The sequence below is a fragment of the Catharus ustulatus genome, chromosome 26 (assembly GCF_009819885.2).
Source record: "Catharus ustulatus isolate bCatUst1 chromosome 26, bCatUst1.pri.v2, whole genome shotgun sequence".
Classification (NCBI taxonomy): domain Eukaryota; kingdom Metazoa; phylum Chordata; class Aves; order Passeriformes; family Turdidae; genus Catharus; species Catharus ustulatus.
Genome location: NC_046246.1, coordinates 4,117,115 through 4,139,920, shown reverse-complemented (window position 1 = coordinate 4,139,920; position 22,806 = coordinate 4,117,115). Strand labels below are relative to the sequence as shown.

General features: G+C 42.9%; 1 protein-coding gene across 1 annotated transcript; it reads right to left on the bottom strand.

The window, feature by feature from the left end:
- Nucleotides 1-10,675: 10,675 nt before the first annotated feature.
- PSMB2 (proteasome 20S subunit beta 2) lies at nt 10,676-21,438 on the bottom strand. The gene is made up of 6 exons (XM_033080984.1): nt 21,307-21,438; nt 18,846-18,968; nt 18,207-18,277; nt 13,455-13,617; nt 11,772-11,821; nt 10,676-10,953 (listed from the first exon to the last, which is right to left on the bottom strand). Exons 1-6 carry the CDS (start codon nt 21,395-21,397, stop codon nt 10,846-10,848), a joined length of 606 nt encoding a protein of 201 aa, XP_032936875.1. The 5' UTR covers nt 21,398-21,438; the 3' UTR covers nt 10,676-10,845.
- Nucleotides 21,439-22,806: the final 1,368 nt, after the last annotated feature.

Sequence of the window (22,806 nt, the reverse complement as noted above, 5' to 3'; positions counted from 1 at the left end):
CTCAGGTGGGAGCAGCTCCCAGGTGAGGCAGGACCAAGGGCTGGAGCTGCAGGAGGATGCACATGAGCAGGATGTGACAGAGGTGGGGAAAACTATGGGATAAAAGAATACAAACAGGGAAAGATGACACCAAACCAAGAGACAGGACACCCATGAAGTGGTCAGGAAGCAGGTTTAAGTCTTACCTGCCTTGGGTAAGAAACTGTGACTTTTCATGGGGACAGATGTAAAAATGGCTTTTGACACAATGGAAGATTGATTTTAGGGAATTTTAGGGAACCTCCTGTCTTCCCTACACATCACTGCTCCTCACACAGGAGCAGCAGGAGGGTCTGAGCTATGGCAGCACTCCCTGCATTGGACCCTTCTCAGAGTTGCACCCCACAGGTTTCTCTGGAGGTGCAGAACAGGCTGATGGAAATAGAGGGAAAACCCCAAACAGTCCCAAAAGAGACCACAGGAGGTTTGGAACACAAACCTCGGTTTCAGGAAAGTGTGAAAGGAAACATTTAATGTCCTCATATAATCAGTGTGGATGGCTCAGCGTCAGAAACTTGCATCTAAATATTCCCTTCAAAGCTTAGCAAGGCATTTAAATTGGGAATCCAATTGGAAACGTCCCTTGGTATGAGGTTTGTGAAAGCAAAGACCTAAATGACGGGCTGTGCAGGTCTGGTTTTGCTCTGGACCTTCCCAAAGGAAGAGCCAAGAAACAAGGAGGAGTCAGAGAGCAGAATGGAAATACTACAGACACATCAGAGGCTTGTTTACACTTCAAAGCCAGTTTGGATAATGTAGGGTGTGAGCCAAAAGCATAAAAACTATTCCTATTTAAAATTATTCCAAAGTAGGAGCGCCCTGTTCTGCATCAGCATAATCCACATTAAAATGGATTATGATAAAGGAGAGTAAGGTGCTTTTGTGCTACAATACAGGTTTCCCTACATGGGGTTATTTAGGATAACTATCCTGAAATAATTCCATTTGCAGACATCCTCTGGTGCACGGTATCAGAGCAGAGCAAGCGACGCTCCAACACAGGATGAAAGTGTGTGTGTGTACACTGTAATATCCAGGCATGAAATATCATTTCCTAATTTAATCACATTATGCAAACCTGGCTTGGCTGGGGCACTTTGAATATCAAGGAATTCTTAGACACAGCACGGATGAGCAACGCAGACAGAGAATCAGGATCTGCCTCCAGTAATTACACACCACATCCATGGGGTGGAAAAGACATCCCTCCTCATTTTCCTTTTTGGGTACCTGCAAGCCTTTGGAATGTTTTATGAGGAACAGTCTGGTGCCTGAAAGGCCAGGACACCTCCAATGACCCGTGAGTGGGAGGAAGTTGCATGATTTGGATTCACTTGTTGATTCCACCACAGATGCTCAAGATGAGTAATGGACATGTCACACAAGAGCAACTTTCTAAAAGCACCAAGACTTCCCAAAATTTTGGGCACCCTCATTCCTGCAGGCCCACAGAGTCAGGGGTCATGCAAGGGCAATTCTTGTCTGTACTGGAGTCCCCTCCCATCTCACTGTCAAACAAGGCCATCCCCTGACATGTCCTCTCCCTTTCCATCCTAAGAGAAAAAAAACATTTTACACAATTCCAGGCTCAACCCTGGTATAATTTCCCACACTGATTACAAATCTCATCGTGGGAAAATACATAGGATTGTGTCAAAGAGTAAAAATAGATCCAGGCTCGGGGTTTCTACGCTTGTTACAGAACACGCTGGAATTTCAATTCTAAAGGGACGTTAAACAAAAAAAAAAATCTTTTTTGAATTAATTTTGAACGAATGACAATTCCAGGGAAATCACATACCAATCCTTGACAAGTGAAAAAGAAAAAGAGAGAAACCAATCCCTAAGAGTCAGCTCTCCCAAGGGCAAACCAAGGGGAACATGGAGCTTTGACTGTGCTGCATCATTAACGCCAGGGAGCAGAGGCTGTGCTGGAATTCCACACAGCTTTGGACAGACTAAATAATTACCTTTAAACAGGCACCTTAAAAGCAACAGGGTAATAACAGCTCTCGGTGTGAAACAACCCAATAACCAGAGTTTGCTGACCTGTAGTTAATGCATTCCTTCCTATAGGAGAGCCCATTAAATTCCCAACTTTACATGTGGAATGCAAGGAGCCACATGGCCTGTGAGCAAGGGAAGCTTTTCCTGCTGGTGCAGCTGAATCAAAACACCAACACTGGAAACATTTTCAAGCCAGGCAGTAAAATAAATGCTATTTGTGAGGGTGACATGATGCTCCTGAGATTATTGGTGTAGGCCCTGCTCTCCCTGTCCAGCTGCAGGATGTGGAGCCTTCATTATCCAAACAGAGTTGGCAGAGAGAGTCTGACCCAGTCATCACCCAGAATGTGGCCACAAGTTCTCTCTTTGGTCTTTTCACCTCAGCTCCTTTATATGGAAAAGAATTCCCACTGTGGCCACCTGAACATTTCCAATAGCATATCATAAATAGCAATAATAATACCAGACACTGAACATCCACCCAAGCTTTGTCCCCATGATTGTGGTGCTGAAGTATCCTAAACTTTTCCAAGGCAGGGAAAATTATGGATGGTTCCTTTGTATGTTTTTATCCTGACACCTTCAGATGCTTCTAATTTGATTATTTTCAGCAGAGAAAAGGTTAAAATCCCTGAGATCCAGAAGAATTTCTCATCAGGATAGCTTTGTTTTAGTAGTAAAGGCTACAGACAAAGAAAATATTAAATGGAGACAACTCAGCTTTTTTGGGGGTGTGAAATGAGTTCAGAGAAAGATCAATTTATTGCTCCAAGCCAAGAAGTTCTGCAGGACTTCAAGATGTGTCTGGATGCTGCAGCTTTTTACCTGACAATGACTCTGCTGTGCAGAAGTGCCTTAAATTCTTATTGAGTTTTCCCACTGTTTAGAGGTTTAAATGCACAAAAACAAATCCCAAGAGGCAGAATTTTCTTGGTGTAACTGAATGACTTGCACCCAAGAAAAAACAACTGGTCCATCACCTTCCTCTGGCCCAAAATTCCATGTGTTGTCTGTGGTTCTATTCATTATCTCACAGAACAGAGAAGTTTCAACTAATTCTGCAATGACATTTAGGATTTCTTTATCCATAAACACGTGCTATAAGTAAATCACATTCTTCCCACTGTACACTCAAGGTCTTCCAGTCAAACTTTTCCTCTGTCATGGACCTGATCAGAGTGGATCCATGGATTCTTTTACTGGATGAGATTCAGAACATCAGTGGTTGAAATACTGAGTGCCTTTATTCAGGAGTTAGGAGAGTTTCACCCTGTATTGAAGAGCTCATTGGCAGCTACCTGGAATTCTGACCAGATTCCTGTGCAGATTGGATCTTCCAGGGATGTTTCTTTTCCAGAGATTTTTCTTTTTTTTCTCAGCATGCAGCTCTTTTCAAACAAAGAAACATTTCCTAAGAAAAAAATTCATTCAATCCAAATATCTGTTTCTGTTTCAGGAGGGTTATGTTTGTGTTCCCACAGTACCTTGCTGTGCCATCAAACATCAAATCCTCATTGGATTAGATCTTGTGCTGAAACATTTTGCCTGCAAATTACTATTTCAGCTGACAAGTTTACAAAGAAAGAGTTACCTGCACCTCACTGAAAACAGATGTGACATAAAGAGCTGAAGGGATGTGGGGAGTTTAGGAAACAAGTGGGATTCAAACACAGATAAATCAACATGAGCACCACAATTAACAAAAACCACCCAAAATTAGTTTCAACAGTCTGTTTCAAAGATATAATCTTTATGTTTATAATTTTATTTCCAGTGATTAAAAACTCTCTCCTTTAAGAATCTCTGTTCTATTTCACTACCTGCAGAAGCATTCCAGCAGGGAGGCAGGACACACAGGATGCAGGCACTGCTGAGGAGGAGGAGGCTGCTGGAAAGGCCAGTTTGCTCAGTTTGGACCATGAAAACAACTTTCTTACACCCTCTTGGTAATGTGCTGCTGTTTTGCCTCTTAAATGGACCCTGGCACCACAGGGAATTGTTTCAGCCCAGGCCTCCCACTCCTGACCCATTTTCATTTCATTTCCTCTCCCAGCCCTGTCATATGGCAGCAGCACATTATATATTATATATTACAGATTATGGCTTTTGGAGTTTCCTGCTAATTTGGTCATCACAGGGATCCTCCAGGAGCACACAGTAATCACCCTGAGAGATGAGACCAGTCCTGTAGCACAGCCAGCCCTGACTTGGCTCTGTTCAGTGAAGAAAATGAGGTTTGGCACAGAACTTCTCCAAAATAATTTCTCCAAAGCTCTCCAGAGCCAAAAAAGGCACAGGGCATCCACAGCCCATCCCTTCCTTGTCAGAGCACTGGGCAAAGGGGAAGGTTTCAGACAAACTGCAGGATTCAGCTCTCCCAAGGAAAGTGGGAAACCCTGTGGATCATCTTTCAGAACATTTGGTATATGCACCATGTAGAGAATACAAAGGTCTTACCTGGTAAAGCAGAAAACTTAGATGAAATGCTAAAAAAAAATATGGAACATTCTTGTTTTAAAGTATTCCTAAAAAAAGCTGTCAGTGCCTTTGAACCTGCTGAGCCAAGGAGTATTTCAGCAAATCCTGTGAGGAAAAATAGCTCCGTTCAGCTCAGCTTGGGGCAAAAATGTTTTCTATTAATTCCATGTGTTAATAAGCTTCTTCACAGCTTTTGAACATAAAGAATCTTTTGCTTTAGTACCCTGTAAATTTTGGAGTCAACATGGAAACCAAAACCAAGACTGTAACCGTGTGGCTTCACAGCTCCTAAACACATCAGGAGGGGTCAACCTCAAACCCTTTCCTGGCTCATGTGAAATGGGACATGGAGCTCACACAAAAAAAAGCTCATCACAGCACAGGCTGTCAATCCCAAGGCAAAAACCAACACAAAAACCTTGGAATATCAGATGTGCCCATGCAAAGCCCCTGATGTGATGCTCTGGGCAGGTTTCTCATGTGCAGTGAGTGAACAATGTAAGACAAATTAAATTAAAACCCTGATTTAATTCTTTTCTTCTTGAAGGTCTCACTAAGAACTATGGGAGCTTAAGGATGATAGAAAAACCTCCAAAACTAAAACAAACAAAAAAAAACCCCACAAACAAACAATAACAACAAAAGAAAGCCCACACCAGGTTTGAACAGTATAATTTTAAATAAGGAATGAGGAATAAAGAATAATAAATAAGAAAATAAAGAATAAGTAAACCCTGGAAATCCTTTCATATCTCAAACTCAGCCTTGCCCAATAACAAAAGTTTCAAAGATACAACAAACTGCTGTCCAAAAAAAGGAAAACCACCAAATGAGCTGACAGTTTTGGAAATGTTTTCCTAATTCCCATGTCAGAGTCTGGCTATGTACTTGAAAGTTTCTGATTCTCATATAATCCAACTGGGGACATTTTAATTACACAGACAAGTGCATTTTCTGCTCCAGCCAGGCCCATAATGCCACCCTTGAGCCACAGCCTCAGCACACTGCAGGCTTGTTGGGAGGGAGCAAATGAATGGCTTGTGATATCCCACATTCCAAACCAGTCATTGCAGGCTTTTTCCCATTTTTTTTTTCTTCAAATTTTGCTGTGGGATCACAGAAAGTCCTTTGAAAGCAGCACCACGTGGTGCAGCTGGCACAGCTGCTGATAAAATCCTGTGAGCATCCTCACTGTGAGCACACAGCAGTGAATGTCCAGAGCAGCTCTGCAAGGGAGAATTGTAATATCCTAAAAAACTAAAGATTTACCTTAACTTCACATCCCTGCTTGTCAGTGCTTGGGTGAACTAGGACAGGATGGATTTCAGCAGCTCTTTTTGGGTTTTTTGGCAAGTCACTGGCTATCTTCCTTTGTGAAAATGTGGATAATTACGTGTTTAATGGCACAACATTTGTGAAAAATAAAGTAAGTATCTTCCAAGGGAAGAAACAACCCTGTACATCCCACCTGCTGCTGCTGCACAAGGCTCTGGTTCTCTCTCCACGAGTTCTGTGACCACCAGCTGATCTGCAAGGCTGGAAGAGGACAAACCAGTTTGGGAGAAGGCGGCAGCGTGCGAGATCACTGCCCTCTGCTGAATCCAGAGCTGGGGAGACACTCAGGTGTTCCCTACAAAGCAAAAACTCTGGGAGCAGGGAATGGCATCACCCACATTCCCAGTGCAAGAGGAGATCAAGCACCACTGAGCCCCATGGGGGTTTAGGTGGTACAGCAGCAGGATATTGTCAATAATCCCCAAAATACTGACACAAAAGTTGATGGAATTTCCTTTGTCTGCTGGAAATTAATTCGAGGAGATCCACAATTTTCAAGTTTGTGATAAACATGAGAAATATCTAACAACATCTACTAAGCAAAAGGTCATTTAAGCAAATCAAAACACACCCAAGAAATCACTTCAGAGGATTCAGTGATTAGGTTGGCCCCACCTTGCAGGGCTGGCTTAGAGTTGATTTATAGATCAAAAATTATTCCACACTTGCTGGCATTCAGATAGACCCATATTTAGATTTCCTCTCTATAGATTTGATCAGCAGAATTTAGAAATCTTGCTAACTTTAGTGTATTACATGGGGAAAAATACATCCTGGCAGTTCTGAAACAGATCCTTTTAGACACCCTCTCCCCCCATGCCCCAACAGTGAAGGGTTTTCTCTGCCTTCCACAGCTGTCTCGAGTTAAACTACATGAATCAGCTTATTGGATAACGACCTAATTGCACATTAGCACAGAAACAAAACACTTAAACTGTCACTTTACATTTTCAAGACAACTAACTTATTTTTTAACATAGTCCTCAGCCAGTCAGAGATCTAAACCAACATAGTCAAGGGCACTGAAAATAGACAAGTTGGATATTTTAATTCCACCATTTACATTTTGCTTTTTTTTTTTAATCTGTTAAAACAACTGATGTCTGTTTAGCTTGATCAGTGAAAATTTCCTGCACTAAATTACTGTTGATGGCTGATAACAACACATGGAAACTCTATGTAAGGTTAAACCCTGAAAGAATTTAAAATGGCTTGAAGGATAAACTTTTTACAAGTAGGATAAATTAATTTTTCCTTAAATATATCCAGTGCTTCACAGGTAGCAAACATGGGTTTTTGCTTCCTTAAATGCCAAGTTACTTAATACCAAAGGAATACTCTGTCCCTGCTTCAGATGGGAAAATGGACTCAACCAAATTCTATGAGCATAATCCCTGATGTCAGCTCTGGCATGGGCTAATGGCTCTTGGAGGAGCCTACTGTCAAAACTGGAGACAAGAGCAAAGGAAAACACATCCTTGGGAGAGCTCAGCCTGATCTCTCCCCTCTGCTCCCACATCTTGGCTCTGGGAAGTGACAGCTCCATTTGGTGGCAAAGCTTCTGCCAGTGACTGATCACCACAAAGAGAAGTCACTCAGGGATTGCAGAGAGTATGCTGTAGGATTTATCACACAATTTCTATTTTTGTTGTTGTTGTTATTATTGCTGGGCAGTCTCACTAATTTCTGCTGAGGACACTCAGGTTTGCACTAAAACCCAGGCCCTGCCTGAGGCCATTCACCTGCCCAGGGCTGGAGCATCTCTTGGTTTACACACAACAGGGCCACGGATTTCTTGAAATCCTGGGGAAAGGAAGGAGAATCAGTGCTCCTCTCACCAGCAGCTCCCCATAAAAGTGAATACAGCAGGATGGGTTTCACCTTCCAGTTTTTGATTGATGTCCCTGCTTGGCTGTCACTTCACTCAAGATGACTTTTGAGTCATGGAGTCACTTTTAGGCAGCAGAACTGTCCTGGCACCATCACAAATTTGTTTGAGACCAATTCCACAAGGCAGCTGAGCTCTGATGGCTCCTCTGGGCCAATGCTCCTGGTCACAGGGAGGTCTATCCCAAAACACAGATTTTCTTCCATGGAAAGGTGTAATTAACACCAAGAAAAAGCCCTGTGAGCGCTGCACCTATGCTTACATTCCTTTTCCAGCAAAGCACTCCCAACCCAACGTGGCCTAAGGCACAGAGAATCTGTAAACTGATCTTGGAGCTAACTCCAAGCTCTGGAGAGATGAGCTGGTGATGATCTGCTCCCCAAGGAAAAGACCATCCTTAAACAGGAAACCTAACACGAGAAAAAGGGCCTTGTTAACTCTTTGGGCCCTGAGGCTTTCAGAGTAAAACATATGGTCAGAATTACCAAGCAAGGCAAGGCAGAGCAGCTCACCGTGGCCACAGTGCCCCAGGAACACAGTACCTTGACTACTACATTCATTTCTCATAATATGAACCACAAAAATTAGTACAAAGCAGTATTTTCTTGCAGTGCTCAATTATTTCAGAGATTTCTTATGAAAGAGAAGCCTGTCATGACAAATACAAATGGAGAGGTGAATTCTTTCAAATAGAAATTCCTGGATTCTAGGCAAAGTATGGTTTTCAGAAGCTTTAGGGCTAAAGAAGGTAAGAAGTTTTCTACTCTTTCATTAACTTAAATATTGATTTTTCAAAGAGATTGTATGTATTACTGTCAGTAATGAAAACTGGTTTCTGAATTTGAATATCAGCACTGTAGACATTTTAAAAAATAAGTTATACAGAAGAAGTATCACATTTTTCCTTAAAAAGTATGAATCCTTGTAAAGTCCTCAAAAAAATCTCCTTTGTTAGAGGCTACAGCCCAATCTCATCATGGGCCAGTTCTTTTGTTCCTGGTTTGGAATCAAGGGCTGTATTTATTCATTCCTTGAGGTTGCCGCTCCATTGGCTTCGGATGCTCCCCCTTGGATCTTCCTTTCCATGGAGGATTCAGATCCTGGGCCCTGCCCTTGGGCAAAACATATGTTCCACTCCAACCTGGATCCAACCAGAGAATAATTGTTTTATGTTTATTAATCACCTGCATGCAAAGAGGTGCCAATAAAAACTGCAGGCAGATTCTCTGCCAGGCTCACATCATCCAAGAGCTCCACACCCCAGCGCAGTGTCTGAACAATGACTCCCTCCAATGAAGAGGCATTGCTGCTTTAATATGCAGTGACAAAAATATCACATCAGCTCAGCCCCTCTGCACTGATGAGTTTGAAATGAGACAAGAAACCTGCAAAAACATTCAACATCAGTGGTAAAATAAATTAGAGATGCTGCATTAAGCTAAACAAGTACATTAATGCAACACGAAGGGGTGAGATTTCAGTGGCAGAACGACAACACTCCGACTCTGCTCGTGTTAAATGTGACCTGCCAAGAGGAAATCATCAGGCTGGGGACAACTGAGTGTAAAAGTTTAAAAGGTTTTCAAGAGATAAAGTGAGTTTTAGCAAAACATTTCAGAGTTCTGTGCCATTGGCCTTAAAAGCCATTGCAGCCACTGTAGCCATTACAGCAAAACCAGCTGTAATTAAACTCATTCTGGAAAATATTAAACTACAAAGCCTGATGGGACTCCAGGGAAGAATTAGATTTAAGTAAGAAGCAGGGTGAGTTAAGGCACTGGAGCTGCAAATTTCTTCTGTGTCATTAAGCAAGTCTCAGTCTCATCCAGTTCTCATCCATTCCAGAAGACAGGAATACATTTAAGACTGACAACATCCTTTTGGGAAGGAACAAACCTTCTCAAACACACTACTGAGGCAAGACCAAAAAGCTTAGACAAATTAACAGTTAAGTCTGCCACTCACCTTTTCCTGCTGAGAACTTGAGTGTTATGCTACAACACACAAAATATCAATCAGCACACAATCCTCTACACATCTGCCCTATCTCCAAGATTCTTTTTCTGAGCTTATTCAAACATAAAATAAGCACCCAGAGCAATTTGAATGCAAATTCAAGTAGGGAAGGAGTCACACCAAAAACTGTTCTCAGAAGAATCACTTCTGGGCAGACCACAAGTATCAGTCACATGATAATTATCTGAGGCTGTTCCATGAATGGGGGTTTTATAGGGAAGCAACATCCTGCGCCTAGATGGATCATCAAGGATTATTCTCAAGGAAACAAAACTCGAGCTAGCTGAGAGTAATTCAAAGATTTATGAGCAGTACTGCAGTTTAATTTCTCACTAAACTGCTTTCATGTACTTCTAAATGTACAGACACATCAATTAAGAAAAATCACACAACTGATATGTTAGTTTATATTTAAAATGCTACCTAAATTCTATTTAATGTAGTTATGAACCCACTGTGCCAGCAGAATGCTCTATCCCAGTAACAGAACTATTGTCAGGTGAGTAAAAAGTACATTTTAAAATCCATTCTACTTAAAAACCTTTGTATCAATCTAATTCAAGTTTAAAAAAAAAACTCTATCAAAAGCAAATGTCTTTGAAAACTGATTATTATTTTATACAGCAAAGAGTGGCAGCACCTTTGAAAAATAAAGTAGATGCTGAATGTCTGGCATGGACCATTTGTGTGGGGTTTGCTGAGCTTTAGTGATGAGAGGGATGACAGCACAATGTCCTCTAGAAAATACAGTTTTCCCACAAATAAGAAATTTGGAGAGCAGTAAAATCTCAGATGAGGAAAGATAAATAACTCAATGTGGCCCCCATGAACTTTAAATCAAGTTTCACCTTCACTGTGGAACAATTTACCCAAATCCTCTCAGGAAAGATCAATGGAATAAAAAGATAAAACTGGCTATATAAATGTCAGGCTTTATTCAAGCTCCCACTGCAGTACCAGGCTTTATTCAAGCTCCCACTGCAGTACATTACTTGTGTGCTTCAAATGAATAGAAAAAAAAAAAAAAAACAAAACCCAAGAGAGAACAAAACTAGAAGACTGTTGAAGAAAGATCTTGAGGGTTAGGACTCCACTTTGGTAAGGGGTATATTGTCCACTTCATGGATGCCCTCCTTGTCAATGAACCGGGCGTTGAAGGAGGTCAGGTTGAGGATGAAACGTTTCTGAAGCTGTTCAGCAAAGACAAAAAGACAGAAGAAATGGGATTCACTCAAAGTTTAAATAAAAGAGGAAAGTCTACTTTAAATTTCCATCCTGGTTCTAGTGACCTGAAATATTAGGAATCAGAGTGGGTTTTTTCACTGCTCAGGAGTGAATTAGGGCGAGTTTGTTGCAAGAGCCTTGGGTAGAGATGCAAAATAGCCAGGCCTGTTAACAAGGAAGACATTTAAGCAGGAAAACTAGAGTGGGCTAAAATTTTGGACACAAAGTGTACATATCACAAAGATACTTCTAACAGGATCTCTTCAGAGCACTTCTTCTTGATGTTACATTCAAATCAATCTCTTGAAGACAAGCATAAAGAGTATTTTCCTACAATAAAAGCCTTGGTGTCTGAAATGTCTGGAGTCTAATGTTTACACTAAAATTGGTCATGAACTTTAGGTCAAGGGTTTACCTCAGGTATCCCTTCACAAGCTGAGAAAGAATTAATATACACTTCTAAGAGCTCTTAAGTGTAACACAAGTGACAAGGATGCTGCAGTATGTTCAGAAGAAACATAAGAGGAAAAAGTCTGGATTAATATTATGCCAAGCACGAATAAAGCAGAAGTTTGTGTTCTGGAGGACGTGAACCGTGCAAAGGCAACGCAACTGCCTGCAAATCCTTTTCCTCAGTAGCTATTCCACATCTGGCCAGTGCCTTTATTACCCTTCTGGCAAAGGCAGCAAGAAATGCAACAAGAGGAACAGGAAAGTATCAGTGAATGAATGCAAACAAACATTCCTTTCTCAGGAGCACCAGGGCTTGAGTTCAGCAACTCACCTCCTCTAGACATTTTTTTAAGAGCTCCACAGCTTCCTCACGTGTGATACCTGAAAGGGAAAACATCCACAGATTGATTTCATTAGAGGCCATCTCTCTCCAAAGAAACTTTTATTAAATTTAAACAACTTTTCAGCTGAGCACCAAAACCTCTCCTTCCCAGCCCACAGAAAACACTTTCCAGATGTCCTGAGGACGCCCTGCACCACAGTGCTCACGCCGCAACAAGCCATTGAGAATCGATTTGTTACAGGGAATGGGAAGCATGACGGAATTCTGCCTCCCATGGCCAGGGCCTGGCTCAGAGAAGCCCAGCCACCTCCCTCTCCTCCAGTTTATTGCAGCTCTAAATCAGCTCCAGCTGCCCCAGCTGGCTGTGAGTCCAGGGCAGGAGGTGGAGATGGGTTTAGTGTGATGCTCCTGCTGGGTATGAGCTCAATAAAGGGCAAGGCACGTGTGGGATGCTCCTGCTATTCTCACACTTCAGGATAAAATCCAGCACTCTATAGGGGTGACAAGGCATGACAATGAGGTTCATTATTTTCCTCTGTTCCACAAGGAATGGTGAAAATGGAACAATAGATTGTTAAGGGACATGACTAGAAAACAAACAGGGTCTGTGGGTCTAAAACTTCTTTCTAGGCTTTGTTCCAGACCTGCATTGACTGCTCAGTCAAGTTAAATGAAAATGATCCGTTTCTAGCTACATTTCTTGAAGGAGGCAGATGAAAGGATTTCTAATCTCAGAGCAGAGATAATAACTTAAACTCAGCTTTGCACACAGGAGTCAAATAGTTTGTAGCTAAAGCCAAAGATGTCAGATTAACAATATTCCATGCTTTGCACATTTCCTTATCTGCACAGTGGGGATGGGGCCATGTTTATTCCTTGGCAGTGGATTATGATTCTAAAGCTAAAAGCTTAGACAGGTACAAACATGTACAAGAGTTATGATGAGCATGCACAGAACTGCAAATCAGTCTAAAATCTCTCTGTTGCCCAGAAAAGCTGTGGTTGCCCCATCCCTGGAAGTGTCCATGGCCATGTTGGACAGGGCTTGGAGCACCCTGGGATAGTGGAAAGTGTCCCTGCCTATGGCAGGAGGTGAAATGGGATGAGCTTTAAGGCTCCTTCCAAACCAAACCATTCCATATTCTGTGATTCATCACCACCACTTCAGAGTGCTGGAGATGATCTTGCTAGGAATATCTTTGCACTTGAATGTTTTTAATTTATCACACACAAAGCCAATCCAAGATATGGAGCAGTGGGATCTGGGACTGGCCTCTGAATACTGATACTCTTGGAAAATGTTCATGTCAGAGCCAAGAGACGAGCAAGAAGATAAAGCTGTCAAACTGTTATTTATCAAAAGCAGACTACCAGCTGCCAATGATCCAGGAAAGTCTAATCATGTTTTAGAATAACTGAAATGTCCTTTACTCCCAGTCTGTTATGCTGCAAACAGGAAAAAAAACATTAAGGAGTTGACTAGTTCTCCTTCACCATGCTAGCAAAACCAAAGGCAACCTTTTGAGCTCCATTTATCTAACAAAAAGTCAAGTTCCAATCTGTTGCACCACAGCAATGCCACCTGATTCAGCAAATGTCAGTCTCCCTGGTTAATAAACTCAAGGCCTAAATTGAAGCAGGAGAATTTTCCTGTCCAGTGGCTCCACTCACCTGGCTTATAATAGCGGTCAAGGATGCTGAGGGTAAGGAATGCTCCATATCCATGTGCTGCAAAAGGAGCCTTAGCCAGAGCTGCCAGGTAATCCATGTAGTACAGGGCAGGGCCCTCGTGGTCATCATAGCCAGCCAGGAGAAGGTTCACATGGTAAGGGGTCTGCCAAGAGAAATGACATTTTTGTTAGAGCACCCACACCAATCTCTGAATCCTGATTCCCCCACGCACCAGGGAACAGCAGCAGAGCTGATTACTCAATTCCTTATCATAAAATGCTCCATCAATCCTGTCTGCAGCACATTGTGGGTCTTAAGCTAAAGGTGATCAGATCTTCTGGTAGGTAACATGGACTGCACAAGCAAATAAAAACATAGAACTCTTACTCTCTTGAAAACCAGTGTGTTTGGGGATTTTTTTTACAGCTTTCACAGCACACTCAAACTTTAAAAAACTTGAATGCCGTTTTCACGCCAGATTCTTTCACCTCAACGTAAAACTTGTGGATTTTTACTGCTGACACGTGAGCACAACGTGAACATTTTGCAGTTTCTAAGAACTCTTTGTTCATTTAACCTGCTCTTTGCTCTCTTCCCAGTCCCCTCCCAGTGAGCTCGGCCCGTCTCAGCACGTATGAAAGCTCTCACACAGTGCAGTTACACACAGTGTCCTGTTCACTGGCAATTTGGTTTTTATTGCATGTACCAAGTTTAATCTTTAATATTTGGCAGTATACTCCATGTTCTGGGTTTAGTGTTCCACCATCATGAATAAATCAGACATCTCTTCTTCTCCTACATCTCCTTCCAAGATCTGTACTTTGTAAGACCATGAAACACACGTGTACTGCATTATTTTTAAACGTAGGATCAGAAAAAATTTGGGCATTGTATGTATTTTTAAAAGCAGCTTTTATATACTTCCAGTATTTCCATATCTACACAATGTTTCTTATTAAATTAATTGTACTAACAGGATATCTCCAAACTGCTGGAAAGCCTGAATCAACAAAGCAACAAAATAAGAAAAAAAATGATGATGCAACCACCAGATTAAAAAAGCAAACAGAATTTCACCCTAAAGCCAAAACATTAACTGCATCATAGGAAAAGTTCATTTTGATATTCAATGCAGTAAATTTCCACATACACACACACACACAAAATTCACATGCCACTATATTTTTACTTTCAGACAGTATGAAAGAATAAAGCAGGTTACAGTTATATATAAAACATCACTTTAAATTGTGTGATTTAATCTTCAAAGCATCCAAGAATATTTGGAAAGAAGTTACCATGCAGCTGTATTGGTTTAATTAGGCTGTATTTCATCATTTATTTATTCTGAAACATCACACAAGTTGATATTTAAGAGCCATGACACAAGATCACTCAAATTATTGTGTGACTTGGAATTACCAACATTGGCATATGCGAGATACTCAACCATAAATAAATGGTGTTACACAGACTTAAACCCATCTGTAAACTGATTTTCAGTTTTAAGTTCTCCTGCTAATGGTCTCTGAGACTTCTTAAAACTCAAATGTAAATACTTATCCCCCATGCCTTATTATTCCAGAAAGGCAGGATTTAAACATTAGCAAATATACATAATCTATTTACTCCTTCCATGATTATAAAGGAAATTTGCAGCGTAACACCTCGATGCTGGGAGTGACATTTCTGGTACATCCCAATCCTTTTGTCCATTCCAAAGGCAGCTTTCCCTGACTTCTGTAACTTGGTCCATGCCAACAATTCTCAACTCTTTACAAGGCTGGTGTGGTTAAAGTGCCATCAAATGAGTGATGGTTGACACTCCAGGACATTATTTTTAACCCAAACTTCCCTTCCTACAGAAGCACCATTTCTCATCCCAAGTAGTTTTGCACTTGGTGCTGTTTGATTTAAAATAACGACAGCAATTAGGAGATGTGTGAAATTGTTCAGAATTTACAGCTGAAGAGCACAGTTGTGCTGAACAGCCCAACCCCAGCTCGGTGGTGGCACAGCCCCGTGACATCTGGCGGAAGCCAAAGTCACAGCGAGGGGGGAAAGGTGGGAGCAAGGAAGCTTCCTGCCAAGTGTGGACATGGGGAGAGGAGCTGAAAGCTGCCTTTGGAATCCAGCCAGACCCTGTCACCTATAATTAAACAGCATTACAACCAGAGACTGAACTTCATCACCTTTGGAGGGCAGGGGGTTGTTCTTCCTATTCCCATACCCAACCTCGGCTTGGAACCTGCACTGGATTCAGCAGGTGAGCCAGGTGAGGTGCTGGAATAGGTAACAACAGAATCCTGGAATGGTTTGGGTTGAAAGGGACCTTAAAGATCATGCCATTCCACCCTCAGCCATGGGCAGGGACACCTTCCACTATATACAATGTTCCAAGCCCAGTCCAACCTGGCCTTGGACACCTCCAGGGATCCAGGGGCAGCCACAGCTTCTCTGGGTAGGGCCTCTGTGACAGGGCCTCCCCACCCTGACAGGGAACAATTTCATCCCAATATCCAATCTAACCCTGCTTTCCTTCACTTAAGGCCACTCACCATTGTCCTGTCACTACAGCACCACTCACCTCAATGAAAGCCAAGCACCTTCAAGGATTGCCTCAATAGTAATATATAAACAGAAATCTAACAGGGAGGAACCCAGATGGTGATGAACAATGCAGAACAAGCTCTATTTTAATATTGGCCACAACAAGAGTCTAAATGCCTGAGAAAGTCCTGCTGCAGTTTAACCTCCCTGTTCATACACCTTCTGGCCTCCTAGAACAGCTTCATACAGTGAGTGCCAATAAAACAACAAACTACCTTTTCTCCACCAAACTTTTTACTTCTCAACTATTTTCCCACTCCTAACAGCAGGTGCTGGCATGTTTTACCTCTTAATTTTTATTTTCATGATCCACATGATTACATTAGTAGCCTCTAGGAATCCCTTATGCAGTTTCAATAGATACCAAGCACTAATGTTAATCCTCCTGTTATTCCACATATTATGATGAAAATGCAACAAAATTCACAGAAAAAAACCCAACTCTGATGGCAAGGTTTGTATTGTCAAATTCTAAATGCCACAAACAAACCATGAAGTGCTACAGCTAGAGAAAAAAGGTTCTGCCTGCAATGTGGGGATCAGTGTAGTGTGACAGCAGTGTCAGAGAGCGCCACATGCCCTGGGGCGTTGCCATCTGCACCAGAGCAGCGTTTTGTCTCCAGTAAATAAACACATCTGCCTCTGCCAGTGTCCTCCCCACTCTGCTGCCCATCTGGAACAGGTGAGCTGGAAGACAGGCGTGGGCTCAGGAAGGAGCAGAGCCACAGGGAGGATCAGCCCCGAGGGATGTGGCACAGAGGGAGACAAAGGTGCCACATCAGTGCTGCCTCCTGATGGGCAGGTTTACCAAAAAGCCTGTTAAAGGTACTTTAAATCATATGTAAGAAATAGCTGCCTCTGCTCAAAGGGGACAGGACACTCAGTCTCATCTGTGCAGGTCAGATGTCCCTGAGATGAGCCTTCAGCACCAGGGCCAGGCCCCAACAGCATCACTGCTTCACATCAGCCTCAAGAACTGCGCAGGAATGCACAGAACACACACAGACCTTCCAAATCACACCTCAACACAAGCTAAAGCAAACACCATCACTGCCAACCATCACCTGCCAGCCATGCAGTTGGATTTAAAGCCATTGAAACCAGGTGGAATCACAGAATATCCTGAGCTGGAAGGGACCCACAAGGAAAAATTGCTGTCTGCAGCTGTGATCCCCATCAGAAAGGAGAACAGTAATCTCTGGCTCTTCCTGTGGAGGAACTCTCACTCCACATGTGTAGTTCTCAACAGTACAGTTCTGAGGTTAATACTGGCCTTTATTTGCTACTAAACCTGATTCCAGGCCCAAGCAGTGAACTGTTAGAACAGCAAAACAATTTAACCCACACTCCATCCCTGGCAGAGCTGATCAGCTTCATTCTCAACATCTTCTTTCTTCCTGTTTTCTTTCATATAGCACATTAACATTCTTCTCAATGAAATGTTTCCTAACCTTGGATCATTAAAGGTTTGTTTGCTCCCTCACAGCAGCCTTTTATACTTTGAAAAAAAATCACCCTGGGAAACATCAGTAATTGCAGCTCAGTAACTTGAAAACACAACCCCAACTTGGATGTGGTATTTACCAAAAGCCTCATGTTGCTGTTTACAAAAGGCACTTGTTTTCCTAACTACATCAAACAGCTCTGCTCTATGAAATCATTTTCCAAGAAGATTAAACGGATTTGGTGCATTTGCATGAAAACTCACAACCTTATCTGGATGTTCAAGAAGTTTAATTCACTTCACATCTGCAGTGTGTGACAAAGTGTTTATTGGGCCCAAGGCTGGAATTTTAAGTCTACGGTTGTATAAGTTATTGATAAGTGATGTGATAAGTTTTTAAAATAAGCAAATCAAATACTATTTAACTAAGACAATATTTCAGCAATGTGAACTCACAGAATCTCAGAATCATTGATGCTGGAGAAGATCTCCAAGATCCTCAAATCCAACCTGTGACCCCAACCCCTTGTTACCCAGAGCAGAGCACTGAATGCCACATTCATTGACCCCACTGTGTCCCTGAGCAGCCAGCTCCAAATTCATCACGAGACAGAAGCTCCCACCTTTTTCAGACTCCATTATTTGAGGGTGGAAATGTTCCTGGAAGCCTTTGCCAGAATCTCCCAGCTGTTACTCACCCGACTCCGGAGATAGTCCGCGAGGTTTCGCCGGGTGAAGTTTGCAGCTGCAGTGGGAGACAATTCATAACCTGCAGAAGAAATGTGACTGTTTATTTAGCATCAGCCCAAATCATCCATGTTTCACCTCCCACCTTCCCATTCCTGCTTTGAAATAACAAAATGTTCTCTGGTGACAAAATGCAGTGCCTTTTGTCTAATTCTGGTTTATTCTGAAAGCTACAGGCATAAACAGGAACCTCAGACTTTGGGTAGTTTCTTTTTCTATGGATCATAGAAATACATGGCTTCAAAAAATTAAAATATTAAGGACATGTAGCTTAACTTTTTTGTCCAAGATATCAGAAGAATTGCTAACAGTTGCAATGGACATATTAAGAAAATAGTTAAGTCTGTCAGTAAAATATTTTTGTCATTTATGTTGCAAAGAAATTTGCTGGGATCTGGATAAACCATTTAATTTATACTGTACAACCCAAACTCTATTTCTGCATCCTGCCCCCATTATCACCTTTGCTGGATATTAAAAATGTGGAAATCTTTACAGAATGTTTGAGAACAGCACTTTCCACCAACATTCACCTGGAAACCACCCTTAGCTCTGCTCCCAACCCTCAGGGCCTGTCCTGCTTCACTCACCATTTCTCATTTTGTAGAGCTGAACATTTTTCTGGATGTATTCTGCAAACTGCACCGTGTCTCCAGGCTCCCCCACACACAGCAGTAGGATCTTTTCACTCATCTTAAACATTTTGTCATGGTCTAGGCAAAGAAAAATAACATTGAGTGCCACGGTCATGAGGAAGAATAAATTATTTTGCCAATATCCTGATGTATCAGGACTTTACAGAAGAAAGAGATTTGGATAACTGCATCATGACCTGGAGCACCAGTAAAAAGCCATTCTGAGCAAACACTGACATTTGGTGTCTCACAGCTGCTGACACAGAACACAAGAGTTGTTAAAGAAAAACAAAGCTCTTAAGGGAGGCATTCCAGAAATAGTATTTCCTACATTAGAAGCAAGGTAGGAAAGAATAAAGTTTCACACAGAATGTTGTGTTCAAAGCATCAAAGGGATCAGGAGTAAGAATTTTGCTTGGTGACTATTCAACTTTATTCAAATATTCAGCAATAGAAGCAAATAATTTAATATAAAGCTGAAATATCAACACATTGAGCAAAAGCAATCTTAGGAAATCCAGGAAAAAATTCCATGCCAAATGATGCCCTTTTCCTTATATCCAGGAGTCCCCAAAACCAGAATCTTATGTGAATGAGGCTTTTCCAGAAATATTTATTTTCCTTGTCATTTTTTGTGGAAAAAACCAAACCAAACAACCAAAGAGAACAAAAATTAAAGTAACGATTATAAATCCTAATGATTATAAATCACACCAAAGCCCACTTATTAACAGGAAATAAATCCATATTTTTAGTCATAACTGCAGTTTAACACAGTTTTAAGTTTGTGGGTGTTTGAGGGGATCCAAGTTGTTGCAGTGACAGTGCTGAAGACAATCCTGTGCTCACAGAGTCTCCTCCCACCAGAGCAGGTATCTGGCACTTGGACATCCCGGACAGACAGAAGGGAAAATCCCTTCTCTCCACCAAGGGCTTGGATGAACTCCAAGCCTCCAGCTCTGAGCTTCCTCTCCAGCTCACTAAATGCTGCTGAATAATCTCTGCTGCAAGACAGCCACAAAGCGTCACAATCCTCTAAAATGATGTCAAAACTACCACAGCACTGGAGCTGCTGTCTGGAGCCACTGACACTGGCCAGCCCTTACAATCCCAGACTTGGCTTGGAAGGGACCAAAAAAATTGGGATTAAAGTCCATCCCCTGCCATGGCAGAGACACTTTCCCCTGTCCCAGGCTGCTCCAAGCCCTGTCCAACCTGGCCTTGGACACTTCCAGGGATCCAGGGGCAGCCACAGCTTCTTTGGGCACCTGTGGCAGGGCCTCCCCACCTTCCCATGGAACAATTCCTTCCCAAAATCCCATCTAGCCCTCTCCTCAGGCAGTGGGAAGCTGTTCCCTCTGTCCTGTCATTCCAGGCCCTTGTAAATTGTCTCTCTCCATCTTTCCTGCAGGTTCCTTTCAGGTACTGGAAGGGACAATTGGGTCACCGCAAAATTCCTCCAGGCTGAAATTAATTTACAAATAAATATTCTAAATATAGATCTGAAATTTATAGGTTCCCCACCTCAGCAAAAGCAACTAAATCCTATGGTCAAAGTACATTTTCCTTAAAGCTTGTGAACATACCTATTTGGAACCAATATCAACTTAGAAAACGTTATTTAAAGTGATTAAATTTTTATTTTGTACCACCATCTCCAATTGGCTATCACAGACTTGAAGTGAAACATTTGAGGTAAAAACAGTGCTATAACATTTTTATCGATATTTATTTACATTCATTTGTATGGATCTGGCAATCCTCTATTCTACAGCTTTTTTTTAAAGAGCTACTGAAACAGTCTTTAGATTGGAACAAGCTTCAGTCTAGATCTTTACAACAGCAGGAAGAAAAATTGATTTTAGAGAATTCCAGAGACTTAGTGATGCCTTAGATGTGTTACCACACAAAGAAACCAAAGTCATGTTTCAGCCTGGCTCCTGATCCCTGTGTCACTGATACTTTTAGTCCCCATAATCCCTTTTCTCCCAATGAATTACGTTTTACCAGAAGTAGGCACAAATGAGCACCTCCTGCCACACACACATCGTTATCCCTGTGCGGTTTTTTAACACTGTTGTGCAGAGCGAGGTTTGGGCTCACATGAACAGGTAAATTAAGCTGCCAGCCCAACACAGAGCGGTCACACTCGGTCAGGATCGGGGACTTTACCCGGAGCAACTTTGGCTCCGCGCTCCAGAGGCCGCCGGGCACTTTCTACAGCGACTACACCTCCCCTGAAGCGCCCGGCAGCGCTCACACCGAGAAACCTCCTGCCCTGTGAGCGGCCTCCCCTCAGGCCGAGCGGCGGGCCCGCAGCACCCCGACCGCGCACACCGCGCTCACACCCGAGGCCCTGCGACACCCCACCGTACCAGGGCTCAGCACAGGAGCCCGGCACCCCCCAGGGTCTCACCGTGCTTCATCTGGATGATGCTGGTGGCCGCCACGGTGTCCGCGGCCACCAGGACGTAGTCGGGGCCCTGGATGCCGATCAGGTACTCCATGGCCGTGACACAGCGCGGCCCGGCCCGCCCCGCCGCGCCTGCGCGCCCGCGCGCGCCGATGACGTCACCGCTCGCGAGAGCCGCCGCCCGCGCGGGGCCGTGGAGCCCTGAGGGGAGTGGGGGGGGCGGGAATGGGAGGGGGTCGGGTTCCGTCCCTTTGTAATCACGGGGTGGTTAAAGGTGGAAAAGGATGAGGGTCAAGTTCCATCCCTTTGGAATCACAGGGTGGTTAAAGGTGGAAAAGGATATGGGTTCCAGTTCCATCCCTTTGGAATCACGGGATGGTTAAAGGTGGAAAAGGATGGGAGTCGAGTTCTATCCCTTTGGAATCCCAGGATGGGTAAAGGTGGAAAAGGATGAGCGTTCGAGTTCTATCCCTTTGGAATCACGGGATGGTTAAAGGTGGAAAAGGATGAGGGTTCGAGTTCTATCCCTTTGGAATCACGGGATGGTTAAAGGTGGAAAAGGATGAGGGTTCGAGTTCTATCCCTTTGGAATCAGGGGATGATTAAAGGTGAAAAAGGATGGGAGTCGAGTTCTATCCCTTTGGAATCACAGGGTGATTAAAGGTGGAAAAGGATGAGGGTCAAGTTCTATCCCTTTGGAATCACGGGATGGATAAACGTAGAAAAGGATGGGGTTTGAGCACCATCCCTTTGGAATCACGGGGATGGTTCAAGGTGGAAAAGATCCCAGAGACACGGGGTGGTTGAATGAGGCACTGAGGTTGGAAAAGACCTCCAAGATCCCCCTCAGTCCAGAGCCACCACCCTGCCCTCCACTGAGCTCTGCATTCATGTAAGATTTTCATGGAATCATCAAGGTTGGATGTGGATGATACAATCCCTCCAAAGCCATCTTCCCCTGGCCCCTGGAACTTGCTATAATAGATAAAGTCTCCTAGATACCAAGGCTGAGCCAAATTCCTTAAGAATTTGGTCACTCTCTAACACTTTGGAAGATAATTGGTTAGAAATTAGTTTGTGTAATTGGTCAGTTCATCTTTAGAACTTCTCACTTAGATTGGATGCTGTTCTTTGTATAAACTTTTATTGGCTGTAGTTTGAATCCCCCCTGAACCTATAAATGTGACTGTCTGCCCTTTGTTCTGAGAGAGTCCTGCTTGACCACCCTTGACATGAAATAAAGATTCTTATGGAACGCGTCAAGCAAGGCTCAGGTCTTTCTCTGCTGGCTGATGTGAGCTCCTGAGAGATGGCTGATGGATATTAGCACTCTCAGGTCCTGGTAAAATAACTACCAGGGACAAAAAGAAAGTTTACAGTTGGATTTAAGATCATTCAGTCCCTCAACCAGCACTGCCTCTGGAACCACAGCACCCAATTCCTCTTGGACGCCTCCATGGACTCCACAACCTCCCCAGCCTGTTCCAATGTGTGACCATGTGA